This window comes from Podarcis vaucheri (genome assembly GCF_965113315.1).
Source record: "Podarcis vaucheri genome assembly, chromosome: 6".
NCBI classification, from domain to species: domain Eukaryota; kingdom Metazoa; phylum Chordata; class Lepidosauria; order Squamata; family Lacertidae; genus Podarcis; species Podarcis vaucheri.
This window is the reverse complement of record NC_138764.1, coordinates 61,833,101-61,849,560: the sequence shown is the minus strand read 5'-3', so window position 1 is coordinate 61,849,560 and position 16,460 is coordinate 61,833,101. Positions and strand designations below refer to the sequence as shown.

Sequence of the window (16,460 nt, the reverse complement as noted above, 5' to 3'; positions counted from 1 at the left end):
GAGAAGCTTTGGTTGGACCTTGGAGGGGCTGTTTTATGCTGCCTCCCTCTTCAGCCAGTGTTTCTTCAGAAGATACGTATATGGTTTGTGCCAAGGGGACTCTTACCTCCCAGAAACTGTCAGTTATTTCCTCAGCAGATGCCGCAGACTCATCATAGGAGCCTGACATGGTTTGTGGCCCTTGGGGTTTATGGCAAAATGTTCAGCCACTCTGCAGACCTCATGCACTGCAAGGGATAAGAAAAGATGAGGAGAAAGATCATGCAAACTTTGAAAGGAAGTTGCCACCTGAGGCAAAGAGCAATATGGCACCCACCCCTTTCATTCCAGGTGTGGAAGCCATTCCAGGTCTTGTCCTTGATAAGCACTACATTTCAGGGTTTCTTTGCAGAAAAAAATGGCTTCTTGTTAGAGCAAATTTAACATTCCTGCAGCCCTCCATCCTTCAAGGCGCATCCTTCAAGATACAATGTACCCATTTCCTTAAATTATTAGTAGTATTGCCAAATTGCAAATAAACAAATACCAGACCCACAATACACAGCATTTGAAGCAGATAGGAGCTCCCTCTCTTTATCTGCACTAATAGCAATGCAACACAGAATATGCAGAAGTTTGACAAGCTAATCCCAGTGATGTTTCTGTCCCATGCAGCAGCCTACGGAAGTAAACAAGGCTATATTCTCTTTTCCTATGCTCAGGATAATTATTACTTCAGTACCCTTCCCGTCCTCCCAGGATACAAATTATGAAGCTTGCTGGAGATGGCAAGGCAAGAGCCATTGGTCATTTTGTGGCTCTTTGAATTTACTACAGCCTATTAAAATGTTGCCATCCCAGGCTAGGTCAGTGACTCTGCAAACAAGCTCTGTGAGGTGGCTGCTATGGAAGGCCTCCCATGTGGCTGGCGCTTACTGTCAACATAAATGCTCACATGAACAGATGGTCACATTAAGTGTCCCTTGCCCATCTCTCAAGCAAACAATGGGGGCCGCTCAGGGATGCATGATGGACAAGAAGGGGCTTAGTGGAAATGAAGAAGCTGGGAATACAAGGATACAGTACAGAACTTCCATTGCTCCCTTAGGAAACCAAACCCTTCTGCTGTGTCTCAGTTCTGTCTGCCTTTCCCTTCGCAATCCCAGTCTGCCTTCTCTGCCCCTCTGTCTGCAATAAATCCAGAGAGGAATTAAATTCAGGCAGAAAGTGTTTGGAATTGGAAAGCATCTTCTCCAGTCCTCGGTTTTTTTAAAAAACCACACACACAGAGGGAGAGAGAGAAATGGTTGGGGGAGATAATGTACACCACAGCTTAGATAGATTGGACCCTCCCCCCATCACATTCCCATCTTATTAGGACACATCTATTCCCGTCTATTCCATAGACTTCATAAAAACATCACTCTTCAAAGCCCTGCTCAAGTCTAAGGGTACATTATACAACATCAGGAATGATGTGTCTGCTGTCAGTCAAGAATGAACCACTATCAGCTCACACGGTAAGGCAAAACACCTTCAAAAGGGGAATGCTATGCTTAGGATGGGGATCATACCATGACCAAGATTTATTGATGCATGTCTTCTTGCCTTCTCTAAAGTAGGATGGTCTGTTCTGTTCCATGTCGGGTGGTGGGGTTAATGGGAAACAACCTCTACAGCAGCCTTCCCCATTGTGGAGTTTTCCATGCAGACTGGGGCTGGTGGGAGTTGCAGTCCAAATAATCAGGAAGGCACCACAATGGGGAAGGCTTCTCTAGAGACATTTCAACTTAATCTGTGCTGATCTTCAGAGAAATGTGAAAAGGCCAAGCTACTTAACCCTTCGGCATCATCCAAAGGAGTAGAGTGCTGTTATCTCTTTTATTGAAAAGGTTACATCTAACTCTCTGCCTTTGCCAATGCATGAAATTTGGACATATAATAATGGTGCCTTTTGTAAATAACTTTGTTCTTTTGTTGTTGTAAAACATACATACTTACACAAGCGGAGAGAGAGAAAGAGAGGGCTGGCATGGGAAGGGAGGTTTCTCAGTCAGTGACCCCAGCTCACCTATGTGTAGGATGGCCAGGTTTAAATAGATGGACAAGTCTTCTACAGTTTGAATTTTTGGGCAGAAGAAGGTATTTTAGCAGATGCCTTCTTTGTGCCCCTGTACAAATCTTATGCCGTGGATAGCCTATGTCCAGTCTGGATTGTTTATGGAGTGCTTATATGACAATGACCTTGATTTATTTACAGATATTCCTGTTTACATTAGGGACGTGGATGGCACCATGGGTTAAACCACAGAGCCTAGGACTTGCCGATCAGAAGGTTGGCGGTTCGAATCCCCGCGACGGGGTAAGCTCCTGTTGCTCGGTCCCTGCTCCTGCGAACCTAGCAGTTCGAAAGCACGTCAAAGTGCAAGTAGATAAATAGGTAATGCTCCGGCAGGAAGGTAAATGGCGTTTCCGTGTGCTGTTCTGGTTCGCCAGAAGCAGCTTAGTCATTGCTGGCCACATGACCCGGAAGCTGTACGCCGGCTCCCTCGGCCAATAAAGCGAGATGAGTGCCACAATCCCAGAGTCGGCCATGACTGGACCTAATGGTCAGGGGTCCCTTTACCTTTACTTTACTCCAGTTTACACATATTCCTGTTAACAATTCATTCATTCCCACACTTTTCAATGTTTCCCCCATTATTTTCCTAACAGTAAAATGTCCCTTTTGTGGATTTGTGGCCCTAGGGCAAGAGGGTGCTTTAATCTACTTTAACTGCACAAACCTAATGTTCCGGTGTGCACCTGAATCTTTACTGGAAAATGGTGACAGTCTGGAGGTTCCTAATTCTTGCAAAACTGTAGCAGGGCAGCTACAATTGCTAAAAATGTCTTCTGCATAGCTCTGAAACTTACAGAATCCCTGACCTCTGCAGGGTCTAATTACTGTTTGTGTTAATGTTTATGCGAAATACTTTGCAGACATGTAGAATCAGACTACATCTGAGTCTAGATTAGCACAATTATTTTTGTTGTGATTAAGACATTCTCAGTTAATTTTGGGGGTATAGATTTTCCTCAAGGAATCGGTCTGGACAAATGCCATGACATGTTCAAGAACAGTGCTTACTATGCCCATTAAACCACTTCCTGAAAGCTGTATCAGGCTAAGGAGGCCATATGATGTATCAGAGACGGTGATAGTTCTCCCTGTGTGTGGTGAAACAACTCCATGTCTCCATTATTTCACCTGAAAATGTGGAACAAGATACTTTTTTAAAGGCAAGTGAAGCCTCTTTCTGAAGGAATGTGATGGTTGCTTAAATCGTTCTGTTCAACCCAGAAATCAACTTTTTTTCATGAGCCTCTTTAGAAATGGCAAAACAGCACAGGCAGAGATCTTGGCTGAAAAAATGAGGGCTGTATTGGACAGAAGCAGTGCTTGGAAAGGAAATGCCAACCCATGCAGATTCTAGAGCAGGGGCAATCAGCCTGTAACACTGGCTGCTGACTGCATTCTTGGGAACAATCCTAAGGTACTATGCAGGTGATGAAGGGTCCATTTATTGAGCCATTTATTTGGTAGCCAAAAGCAGATGCAGCACCTCTTGACCAAATAGGTAATGACAAATACTCTGAGCTGGCATGGAATATCATCCATTAATGCAAAGCACTATTACTTTATATTTGCAGCAGGAGCACTATTTATTTTCTTGGGGTTGGGGTGGGGTGGAGTGGAGGGAGGGCCTTTCATTTGGCAGATCTGGCCAGCATAAGGCTCCAGCCTTCTGGATTCTGTGCTGAAATGGTTACAGGAGCTTCTGAGCTTGTTGCAAAGGCTGGCTTTAAGAGCTCACTGCAGTGGAACTAACAGTGCCTGGAAGGGATTTAGTGATATAACTCAGGAACCTACCAATCCAAGCTTGTCTTATAAATAAACGTCTCCCGGTGTCCCTTGCATGTTGACACAGGGGCATAGCTTTGTGTGTAAGTGCACAGAGAGTGAGACTTACTTGGCAATGCATGCCTGCACATGTAAACACCAGCAACTGACACTGCAGCACATGCACACATAGCAATGTAGAACATATTGAGGCAGCTGTAGCTCCCAGAGCCCAGCTGGGTTCAAAGTAATAAACAAACAAAGCAATACACACAGCTGGGGTGTAAACTCAGCAAGCATTGCAAGGTGTGGTATCTCACAGAGATATATATTCCACAACATGTGTGCATACAAAGACGCATTAACAACCACATAGAAAAATATACATGCTATCACATAGACCAGTGAAGCCTCATTAACTATAAATAAAACCAGGACAGCACATGATAGGTTTGCTCATGTGAGAAGTGTTACATGACTCCTGAGGATCCACACAGATCTACACACTTTCTTATTAGCAGAATCAGAATTCGAAAGGTTTGCGAAGAAATGAAAGGTATTAATAGCATTGCTGCAAAAATTACAGAATTACCTCCCTGTGGTTTTGAAATACAAACATGGAAATAGCAGCATATCTGTACCATTACACCATGCTCTACTATGCACACATAAGGTAAAGGTAAAAAAGGTAAAGGACACCTGGATGATTAAGTCCAGTCAAAGACGACTATGGGGTTGCGGCGCTCATCTCACTTTCAGGGAGCCAGAATTTGTCGACAGAAAGCTTTCTGGGTCATGTGGCCAGCATGACTAAACCGCTTCTGGAACAACGTAACACCGTGACATAAACCAGAGCGCACAAAAACGCTATGCGCTATGCACACACAGGAAAACATACATAGTACACAAACACACACGGCAGAGCTTCTGATTTTCCACCTTTCCCCTCTTCAGGAAATTTAAGTCTCCTAAAGAAAAAATAGTTTAATTTCCCAGCCCCTCTGTAATTGCTGGCTGCCACAGGCTAAATTTATACCAGCCACATGCTGCTAATGCCCACTACCCTACACATACACAGCATGACACCATCTGTACTCTGTGAACATGTTCATTCCCCATTTTGGGATTCTGTTTATCCACCTGCCTCAGCTGTCACCTGGTGGAGGATGACAATTGCAGCATGTATCATCACAGCCAGATGCCGTCCCTACTCCCACCTTTGACTGAAAATGGCTACTCGTATTCTACAGGCATGCTCTGTATAAGATAGTGCTGAGGCCAAAACACGAGAGTGGGAACATGTTTTGGTCTGCTGTGAAATGTGCTCCCTCAGCTTTGCAAGGTTGTAGGAGTTGTGCAGAGGGGGGAGGGCGACATTCATGTCGCCAAGGCACCTGGGCAAATTCTTCCTCTCCCAACCTGATTGCACCTACGTTCAATAGTTGGGGCAGAATGTGGGAGGAATCGCAGGCACAGCCGGGGGGGGGGGCAAGGAGGGCAGCTGCCCCCCATAATCAATAAAAATAAATTAAAATACCTAGCAAAGTGAGGTTATGCCCCCCTAACAAGAGGGCTGTCCCCTCCTAACAAACCTCCTGGCTACTCCCATGGGAGGAATGCGTATTTGGATGCTCAACTGAATGCGGATCCAGCCAAAAGTTAACGCAATGAAGATGGACATCTAAATATACGTCAAACCACAGAGGGAATCAATGCATATGGCACTCTTTTCAATGGGATGAGCATTTCATTTTGCATGCAAATGCCCATCCCCAACCATTCATGCTTAGCTACATACAACTAGAGCTGGATCAGGGCCAAACTCTTGCTAGGAAACATTAGTAGGGAACAAAATTACCACTACCTAGGAAACCCCAGTACAATGTCCAACCCACAACTGCAATTATAACAAAGAATGTCATCTGATTCATTATGTGGAACTGTGATGTTCATTACATGATTCTTGATTGGTGAGATCATGCAATGAAAAAGAATAAAGCCTCAAAGATGGTACCAAAGCATCAGCATCTCAGGATTCTGAACAGGCATAAGAAAAACATGAAGGTTATTACATTACATTTTACCAGCCCTTGAAAGCTGCTCATGAGCTGCATGTGTTGAGCAAGAAAATTTCATGGCAAGTAAGGAAACAGGAGGAATCAGAGGTGAAGGAAGAGTCGGACAACAATAGGGGATACAGAGATGACAAGAATGAAAATACAGGTCATTGACCGTAATAGATTGATTGGTTGAAGCGAAGGATAGAGAGAGAAATGGAGATTCCACAATTCCCATTATCCCTGAATATTGGTTATGATAGCTGGGCTGAGATGAGTTTCTTTTTTTAAAAAAAAAATATTTTATTAAGGATTTTCTTGTTTTACAGAAGTGTAGTGCCTTGTATTTTTTTTCATGTAACATTTATACAAATCCGTTTCATTTGTTGAGGCATTAGGGGGAGAAGAAGAAGGAATAAAAAGAAAAAAGAAAGGGGGGGTGGAGAGAGGGAAGATGGATGGGGGTGGGGTCGGGTGGCGGTGTTTCTATTATGTTTAATGTATGTAGAGTTTGGTGTCAGCATTGCTTGTGTTGTTCACTTGTGTTCCTTTGGTGGTGAGAGAGGTTGGGGTTGGCCTAGGGTGTAATTGTTTGCTTGTGATTGGCTGTGGTGATCTTTGTTTTCGTGTGTGGGTGAGGTGGGTGGGTGTTTTGGATCAGGTTAGCCATATTGATTTGTATGCTGTTGGTGGATTATTGTCATTGTCCTGTTGGGCTGTGTCTGTGATAAAGGGGAGCCATACCGGGGTGAAGGCGTCTTCTTCTGTTTGTCCCCGTGTCAGTTTCAGTTTATTAGTTAATTTTTCTAGTAGGGCTGTTTCCCATACTATTTGGTACCATTGGTCCATGCTTACTCCTGACAGGTCTCTCCAGAGTCTGGTTATGGTGTTTCTGGCTGAGATGAGTTTTAATCTAAAGCACCTGGCAGGGACCTGGTTGATACCCTGAACTAGGGGTATCAAATATCTTCTCAATGGTCCTAGAGCGGTGGACTGTACATCACAACCTTGGCAATCAACTTTGATTCCAGTGGAGTCCCATCACAGCGGCTGAAGGGAGTGATTTGGAAAAGCAGGACCTTCAAACCAAGACTACCAGCACTGGGTGACAGTCAATGTAGGATGGGTGAACCTGCAGTGTAAAAATGTCTGTAAGAAAGTATTTAGTGGGAAGAGAATGAAGAGGAGCAACCTCAATATCAATATATTAAGATCTATTCTCTTTGCCAATCTTGAAGATGATTTATTTATTAACTGATGGTTTTATTTGTAGGCAGTTTGTGTCCTTTCCTGTCGTTAGTTGTCATTAGGACCTTGTGGAAACTGTCATTGAATCTTAATGTCCATTGCCAATTAATCTTTGATAAGTAATAGGTACCATTCAACATGCCATGTATTTCAGGCTCATAAAACCAACCATTCAAGCTCATATGATAGTGGTTGGCTCTGCCCCTTCCCTGGGCCAGGAGTTGAACTGCTATCCTGAACATCTGCTGGACTATGTGGGGAGGAGTGCTGCAGATCCAGAAGACAATGCGCAAGCAATCCTACCACACATGTAAACTCTCACAACACATGAAATAGAATTGTTTCACATCTCTTGAGTCATGAAACAAATTCATTTCATGACTCGCGAGACTATACATATGTGAAAGGATCTTGAGGTAGAAGGTTTTGTTTTATTTCTGGAAGGATATAAATAGACTGAATCACTTAACAGCTTGCAGATTTTTTTATCTCATTTGCCAATTAGTGCATTGCTTGAGCCAGACTACTGAAAGGACCTGGCTGTTTTGAAAAAAAAAAGTGAAGGATTCATTGAAGGTCCAGCTCCAGGTTTGACTAAGCCCTGGGCAAAATAATGCCTGATGGGCCCCTCCATCAATGATGGGCTCATGTGGGCTTATCTGACGACTGTCAGCACTTTTGTTGGTTCTGACACAAGTGAACTTCTTGGACTAGCTGCACTTCAGGACAGGGCACAAGAGCCTGTGCCACCTGAGATACAGAGAGCCACCCCTGGTCCTGGTCCTCCTTTTCTCTGTCCTCTGCCCCACCACTTCTCCCCCATGCTGCTGCTGGTGGCAGTGCTGCCACATCTCTCTCCTTCCTCTCTCTTCTCCTCCCTGGAGCACAGAAGCGACCTCTCTTCCTCCTTCTTATTGGAAGTAGGGGTCCTTCCTCAGAGCAATACACTGTGATGAGGTGGCTGGGAGATTGCCTGAAGGGCTGCGCTGCCTGTGATGACTAGATATTCTCTTTAAACTCAGGTAAAAATGTAGAGTCGCTTTAAGGTCCTTTCTCAGAGCAAGGGAAGGCAGTGGCAGAGGAGGATAGCCCTACAGAAGCCTCACAGGTGTGGACTGAAGTTGGTGGGGACACTGCCCCATTTGTCCTAGTAGACTATTCTACACTGGGTGCTGGGGGCTCTGAACTAGCATGGCAAAAATCTAAAAGCTCTCTCAGGCCTGATCTGTATGTTTCTTCTGTAGTTGCTGCTGTAGGGATGGGCACCGTACCGCACTGCTCTGAAAGGTAAGCCATTTGTGTGAAGCAACAGCCACATAGGTTGGCATTAGCCAAGCTGGCCGGTCCTCCCTCTATGTGAACATTCTTGAGGCATGCCTGGAACATGTGGGTGCTGCTGCACACAAACAGCTTTTCCTTGGTGTCATCTGTGCTTGCAATGAATGAAACGAGTCTCAGCCTAGGTGTGCCCCGAATCTGAACATGGTGAGTCATTCCAGCACCTGCAGTTTCAGCATAAGGCTGCAATCTGTACCATAGTGTCATCATGCTTTTCTCTTGCCTGGTGTCTGGTAGCTATCACTTATAAATGAGTCTATGTATTTGGATTTAAATTCCCTTCATTCCCCCCCCCCCAATAACCTATGGGAAGGGTTAAGATAAAACTAAAATGTCATTGCAATACGAGAGAGTGGGTAGACTTTTTGCTGTTACTGCTGCAGCAGCAGCTATGGAAACAGCATTGTCATTCTTGCTGGGTTTTAGTATTCGGTTGGTTAACACATTTGACTTACAAAATGTGTGGAAAAGAAATGCGTGTCTACATAAACTATGACTCAATACTTTAATTATTTGCATAAATTAATCCACACTTGAAAGCCTTCATTGGTTCCTCATGAGACAGCTATCTGCTCCTCTGTTAAAGCCAAGAAATACTGCAGTGGGGTCAGGCCGCGATCAGAGGTGCTGCTTCTTAAGCTCACGATGCCAAACGATACTTGCATGCAAAAATACAAAAGTGTGATTTTTCTGGGTCTTGGAACAAGGAGCCAACCTTAGCCAGCAGCCAGACAAGTGAGGCTGCTTCTGGCCAAGTGCCTAAATCAGTCCACTAATCAATAAACAGCTGCTGAGACAGCAAACAGCTTGCAGAGGGTAGCATTTCAGAAAGCCACCGAAAATATGGCTTCATCATTGTCAGCAGAGGAGAAGGCAAGGAGAACTGGTACAGCCACAAAATGAAACAGCTGAAGGACAGAGGCCTAGTACTGCCTTGTATTCCTTACACTGGCGATTGTGTGTGTTTGTGTGCGTGTGCGCACACGCTTTGACCTCAATCGCAGTCATTTATCATGCCCTGCAGTAACCCTAACATTGACCTGAAAAATACTTCAAAGGAAAGCTATTCTGTAAGAGGATCCCAAGTTTCCCTTCTATGTCAAGACTCTCTCTGTGATGTAAACCAACTGGCCTCTTACATAGCAGTTCCCCACCCTAGGCAATTTTTCATTTCATCTGAAGACAGCATCTTGCATAGAAGATGAGTGTCAACACTGCACACCAAAACACTTCCCTCTTGCTAAAACTCAGTGAGGGGGGGCATTCCAGTGGTGTCAGAAGCAGTGGGGTGGGCACCCCGCCTCATGGGTGGGCCGGCTCTGTTATTGCCATTTACCACTGTTTCCACTTCCACTCCCTTGCTCTGTTGGCTTGAGGTGATATTGTAAGCTCCTCGGGGAAGGGATATTTCCTCTTTTATTCAGTAAAGCACCATGCACCATGGTGGCTCTAGGTAAAAACAAACAAACAAACAAACAAAGTTCCAGTGTGGCTGGGCAGAAGAAAATATACCAAACATTTTCTGAATTTTTTTTATATATTTAACCAGACAAAGATAACAAAGGTGAACACTGGAGATTTTTGCTGCCAGCCCTGCTCTGCAACTGGTTACTGAATAGCCTATTCCAGGCTCCCTCTTTACTCTTTGTCTACTCTGGCATTGCTCCTTGAAGGGGTATCAAAAGAGGTGGGATTAAAGCCTGCTCATTCTGGGGGCTTTTCAGTAAACAGTCACCTCTTCTATTCAGCCAGGGGGAGGACTGGATATTTTCCATTTCTTCTTGTAATCTGGATACAAAGGCAGTGAAAGGGCACGCTAATGACTTGCCATACCCCATACTGCACATGTGCCTGCGCTTCCAAACACCCACATTGCGTAAAGCAAGGATGATGGTACTGTTAGTGTAGTCATGAAGAGTTCAGGGCTCTGCAGTGCAAATCGATGAGAACCATGCACACGTGGTCAACAGTATTCAAGCATTTGTGCAGTTATTAATATGTGAAAAGATGGGTTTTGTGCACTTGCTAAAAATGTCATTTCCATGTGCATAACAAAATATTATACAACCCGTAAGATTGGGTTATATATGGCTGAAACAGGAGAACCTGCGCTAACAGGCAAAACTGCACTAAAGCTCTTACATGCTCTTTCGCTGCCATAGCTTGCTCAATGCACATTCAAAGCCTATAGGCTGGGGTCACCAACCTTTTGAGGCCTGCAAGCACATTTGGAATTTTGAGAGAGTGCTGGAATTTGGAATTTTGAGAGAGAGCGAGCAAAAGAAAGAAAGGACAGAACATGAATACACACACACACACAGGGCTTTTTCATAGGGTCTGGCTAGAAGCTGGATCCAGCTGAATTAAAATGGATCTTGAATTTGCATGACTTGTAGAGAGTTGGAAGGGACCCCAACGGTCATCTGATTCAACCCCCTGCAATGCAGGAATCTCAACTAAAGCATCCATGACAGATGGCCATCCAACCTCTGCTTTAAAATTTCCAATGTCCACCACCATCCAAGGGAGACCATTCCACTGTCAAAACTGTAGTTCATAGCTGCTGAAGGTCTATTGGCAATCCACTGTGAAACAGTGGAATAGAGTCATGGCTGGAGTGATGATCATCTAATTTTGTTAGACCTGTTATTTCTCCTGGGTTGCCCTCAAGACAGACTTTCCAGATGATCTGAAAACACGAGCAAAACAAAGTATAAAATTCAACTGTTTACAGCAGAGCCATTTTGACTCTAAGCTTCTAAATGCACCATCTTGACTTTCCAGAATAAAGCACTTGTGTCAACAGCAAGAGACGCTATATGCTCAATAGTTTGTAACTGACGGAAACCAGTTATACTTTGGAATCCTGCTTATGAATGCTGTGAGGTAACCCACTGGGAGAGAGTACTGCAGATGAAGAACAACACTGTGTGTGTCTCAAAAGGTCCCTTTGGGCTATGTACAAACTATACCTTTAGAGCACATTTTTCTGTCAAAAAATTCTGGGCACTGTAGTTAGTTAAGGGCTTTGGGGAATTCTAACTCTGTGAGGGGTGAGCTACCATGTTCATAATTATTTGAGGTGGGGAAATACAGTGGTACCTCGGGTTACATACGCTTCAGGTTACATACACTTCAGGTTACAGACTCTGCTAACCCAGAAATAGTGCTTCAGGTTAAGAAGTTTGCTTCAGGATGAGAACAGAAATCGTGCTCCGGTGGCGCGGCGGCAGCAGGAGGCCCCATTAGCTAAAGTGGTGCTTCAGATTAAGAACAGTTTCAGGTTAAGAACGGACCTCCAGAACAAATTAAGTACTTAACCCGAGGTACCACTGTATGCTTCAAATGTGTAGTGTACACACAGGTATGCTTAAAAAAGTCCATTCAGGGTGATTTGTTATCGTGATGGGATCAGAGAGACTATGCATGATCCTACTTTCAATACGGTTTATGCCTGCAAAAGTTTCAGGGTGCACATACTGATTTGTTTCACATCAGTGCACATCCTGTAACTTCCTGCTGAAATTCTGTAACTACCATATTTTTTGCCCTATAAGACGCACTTTCCCCCCTCCAAAAATGAAGGGGAAATCTGGGTGCGTCCTATGGGGCGAATGCAAGCTTTTGCTGAAGCTTGGAGAGCGAGAGGGGTCGGTGCGACCGACCCCTCTCGCTCTCCAGGCTTCAGGAAGACATCCGCAGCCTAGGCAGCCCTAGGGAGGTCCGGCAGGGATGTCTAAGCTGTGGATATCAGCCTGCCGCTTGGCGGGCGGGGCGCCCTGAAGCAGAGCGCCCCCCGCGCCAGGCAGACATCCGCAGCGTGGGGAGCCTTGCAGGAGTTCCCGGCAAGGCTCCTCACGCTGCGGATAGCAGCCTGCCGCCCCGCAGGGGGGGCGCCCTGATGCAGAGCGCCCCTCGCGCGGGGCAGACATCGGCCAGCCCCACAAGCTCGGGGGACAGCAGGGAGGCGCAGCGCCGCCATCCCGCTGTTCCTCGACCTGGTTCTGTTTCCCCGACCTGCTTTTGGGGGGGAAATAAAGGGAAATTTTTTCCCCTTTATTTCCCCCCAAAAAAACTAGGTGCGTCCTATGGGACGGAGCGTCCTATGGGACGAAAAATACGGTATATATTCCCAGTTTATTTTGTGTCCCATTTCTGTTGTGTTGCAGCACAAGGATGACCCTCCAGAGGGCACTAATGTGGTAACATTAGGGAAGCATCATGGAACAACTAAAAAGGTGGAACTAGTGCTTTTTTCAGGGGGGGGGGTCGCAGAGGTAGGCATACCGCTAAACATTTTGTGAATCTAAGTTTGGTCTCATTGAGGGGCAGTATTTCAGTATGAGTAGGAAAATGAGAATACCCCTAAACATTATTTTTTTTAGAAAAAAAAGCATTGGGTGGAGCAATGTGTGGACAGTCAAGTATAAATCCACCACTAATGAACTATTATTGCATCAACGACATGTTACAGAAAATACCTGCCAAAACAAAAAACCCAACAACTCTGGAATGGTCTATAGACAGGTACTATGTATTACTGCTTATATGACACAAAAGCTTAAGCTTGAGCTGAGCTTCCATCAGTTCCTCTCACTAAAAGATGTTGTTGAAATGTTGAGAGGATCTGGGTTTAAAAGTGAACAATTTGTTCTCATATTTCCCCCCCCCTTCTGTTTGGGGCTTTTCTTTCTTTTCTGGAGAACAAAACTGAGAAGCTATGAATTTCATGTGAAATCCTCTTTGACACTTGCACATTAGAAGCACAAGCAGAGTCACTGTATAGCCCTTTCAAACCACTCCACATCAGCTCACTGCAGTGAAAAGAGGCAACACAGCTGATTGGTAAGAGGGAAAGAGGGGTTTTTATCGCTTCATTTCCACCTGGCACTTCTGAGATTATATTTAAAGTGGTGGGAAGGACCATAAATGACGAAGGGAAGGCTAAGAATAGTGTGTTCTCAGACCTGTGAAGACCTGTGCTTTCCAGAACTAAAGTGTTTTGAAACTTATGAAACCACCTTTTTCTGGAATTGGGGACAAAGATAGCTGATCAGAGTGTTGACAATCATGCGTACAGGGTTAAATGAAGAGCTAGACCTTATGATATTAATAAAATCAGTGTGGTGGAATGGTTATAGTACCAGACCAGGACTGAGGAGACTCTGATTCAAATCCCACTCAACTATGAATCTCATTGGATGATCTTTGGCCAGCCATTATCTCTCAGCCTCAGCTACTTCACAGGGTTGTTGTAAGGATAAAATAAAAGGGGGAACAATGTGGGCTGCTCTGAGCTGCTCTGTGATGGAAGGGTGAGGTAAAAAAGCAATAAACAAGTAGAATGACTGATAACAGGCGACAGGGTTTCCTAGAAGTATATATAGGTCACGAGAGTCTTCTATGCGGAGTTAGGACAGGCTATTTTTTACTTTTCTTTATTTTGGCAGTAATGCCAAGTAGAATAATTTCCTTGTTGCTACATCTGATCAGTATAATACTGATTTTCTTAAAAAAAACAGATTTTTGAATGATTTCCCTTGGAATATAACACACAGCAATAATAATGGCAACAGTAGTTAAGCTGCAGAGAAGAACCAATCCACAGTGTATGAAATGGAGGGTTCCCTTGTTCTGAGAACATCTTATATGGAAACTTGAAAGGCCCACTGAGTCCAGCATCCTGCTTCCCACAGAGGCCAAGCAAATGCCCACAAGCAGAACGTGTAGGCAACAATGGTCCTCTACCACTATTGTTCTCCAGCTACCTCTGAACCTGGATGTAGCATATAGCCACCATGATGAGTAGCCCTATCCTCCATTAACCTGTCACAGCCCTTTAAAGGCTTTGCAAGTCATTGTTAAGTTGTGGCAGCCATTTCCACAGGTTAGCTATGCACCTACGTGAAGAGGTTATACTACCTTCTGTCTGTTCTGAAACTCCTACCATCCTGCATACTTCCTAATAAAGTGTATGCCTTTCCAAGACAAGGTCAATGTATTACAGATCGTTAATTCTCTATAGCACAATTTGGTCACACTGGTGCTTTCTAATTTTCATTCATTTGTTTGTTTTTACTATTACTATTTTTTATATAGTCTTGTCAAAAACATTTTCAGAAGCCTTTGGTAGATTGGAAAGAGGATTTTTAAAATATCTATTCATGAACAAGATGTGAAGAGATGTGAATCTGCCTGGGGTCTTACGATAAAGGGCAGGTAAGAAATCCAGTAAGTAAATAATAAATAAGATTAGCATTGTTGCTATTGTTGCATTTAGTGTTTACAAAAATGTGTGCAAGGGTAGACTCCTGCAATAATTTTAATGATTTTTATTTTTAGGAAATATATTATCCTGAAGGGGAGCACATTCTGAAACACATTGGGGCTGCCGTAGGTAGGCAACCTAAGGTCCGAGGGCCGGATGCGGCCCAATCGCCTTCTCAATCCGGCCTGGGTTATTTGTGAGGCATAGGAATTCGTTCACACACACCCCAATATAGTCCGGCCCACCACATGGTCTGAGGGACAGTGGACCGACCAATGGTTGAAAAAGATTGCTGACCCCTGCGATGCTTCTGTGGATAAGCACAACTTCTGTGAAACTCCACTTTGCACCAGTGTGTTTGATGACAACCCTCTATTTTATTATGTTGTATAATCAAGAGGCAACACTGTGAGATGAAGGATTTGGAGGTGGGAAAGACTTCTTAAAAATGAAAGCAAAAACACAGTGCTTCATTGGCAGCACACATAAATTTGTCCTTGATAAGTGTGTGTGTGTGTGCACACGCATGTGCAGAGAGATGCCTCTTAAGATCACAAAATGCCTACATCTAAGAGTACAGTCACGTAGGAGGGATTCCTCGATCAACGAAGTGTTTATGCTGGACGGCTCTTAGGGGAATAACTGGGTCTTCACACCAGCCTTCTACAACTGAGAGTCCTCCAGATGTTTTGTACTACAACTCACATCATCATCCCTGACAGTTGGCCATGCTGGCTGGGGCTGGTGGGAGTCGCAGTCTAAAACATCAGGTTGGGAAAAGTTGCTCTATAGACTCTCTGCCCCCCATTTCTATGAACTACTTATCCACATGGCAGGAGGTGCAAATAGAGCGGATTTTTATTCGAACTGACGGCCTGTGTTTCTGAGGCTGATGAGACATTGTAGGCAGCATTCTTCGCCAGCTTATCCTTGAGGGAAACATGACACAGGCTCTGTCAAGTCGCAGTGCGACAGCAGATACTGCTGGAGGAGAACTGCTGGGTTCCTCTGTGGGGAGGTGGCAGCAGCAATTGTTTCCAAGGAAGATTTTTTGGAAGAGCCAATACGAAGCAAGCAGGCCATGGTAGGCGGGAGATGCACATAATATATGCAGTGATGAGTGATGTGATCCGGAGATTTGAAATGAGTTGCCACTTATCTAGCTATATTTTTTTCCTTTTTGTCAAAAGTGGAAGAGCTGAACCAAGTGCTTGGAGCTGGTAATGGACTGGGTGAGGGCTAATAAACTGAAGCTCAATTTGTTGTTGGAAGCAGTATGCTTCTGAATACCAGTGGCTGGAAACTGCAGGAAGGGAAAGTACTGTTGCGCTCAGCTCCTGCCTGTGTTGGTCACTGTGAGGACAGGATGCTGGATTAAGTGGGCCACTAGCCTGATCCAGCACGATTTTCTTATGTTCAGACAAGATGGAGATTCCGTAGTGGGTGGTCCATCTGACCTGGGAAGGGGGGTTCTTTCTGTTCTGAAGCATGTTGTATACCCCCTCAAATGCCACGTTTATCATTTTTGGGTGTTCGTAGATACAGTCCTTATGTTAGAGGTGCAGGTTTCGCCAGCGGCACAAAGCACCTGTCTGGAGCAGAGGTTCATGCATCAAATCTGGCTCGTTCCAGACGGAGACAGCCTTCCCACAGTTTTCCATGTTCTACTAACATCCAGGACTGACTT

The 16,460-nt window shown here is 44.6% G+C and overlaps 1 protein-coding gene across 4 annotated transcripts in view; it reads right to left on the bottom strand.

Annotated features, from left to right (window-relative positions):
- PACSIN1 (protein kinase C and casein kinase substrate in neurons 1) overlaps positions 1-16,460 on the bottom strand; it is a 56,502-nt gene that overhangs the window by 18,456 nt on the left and 21,586 nt on the right. For 2 of the 4 annotated variants that reach the window (XM_082226868.1, XM_082226871.1), the window contains exon 2: positions 107-227. In XM_082226868.1, the coding sequence (XP_082082994.1) occupies positions 107-169 (63 nt within the window). In that variant the 5' untranslated portion in view covers positions 170-227. Of the gene's footprint in view, positions 1-106; positions 228-1,097; positions 1,168-11,022; positions 11,195-16,460 lie in introns of all 4 variants that reach the window. The other 2 variants (XM_082226870.1, XM_082226869.1) reach the window with 2 other exon arrangements.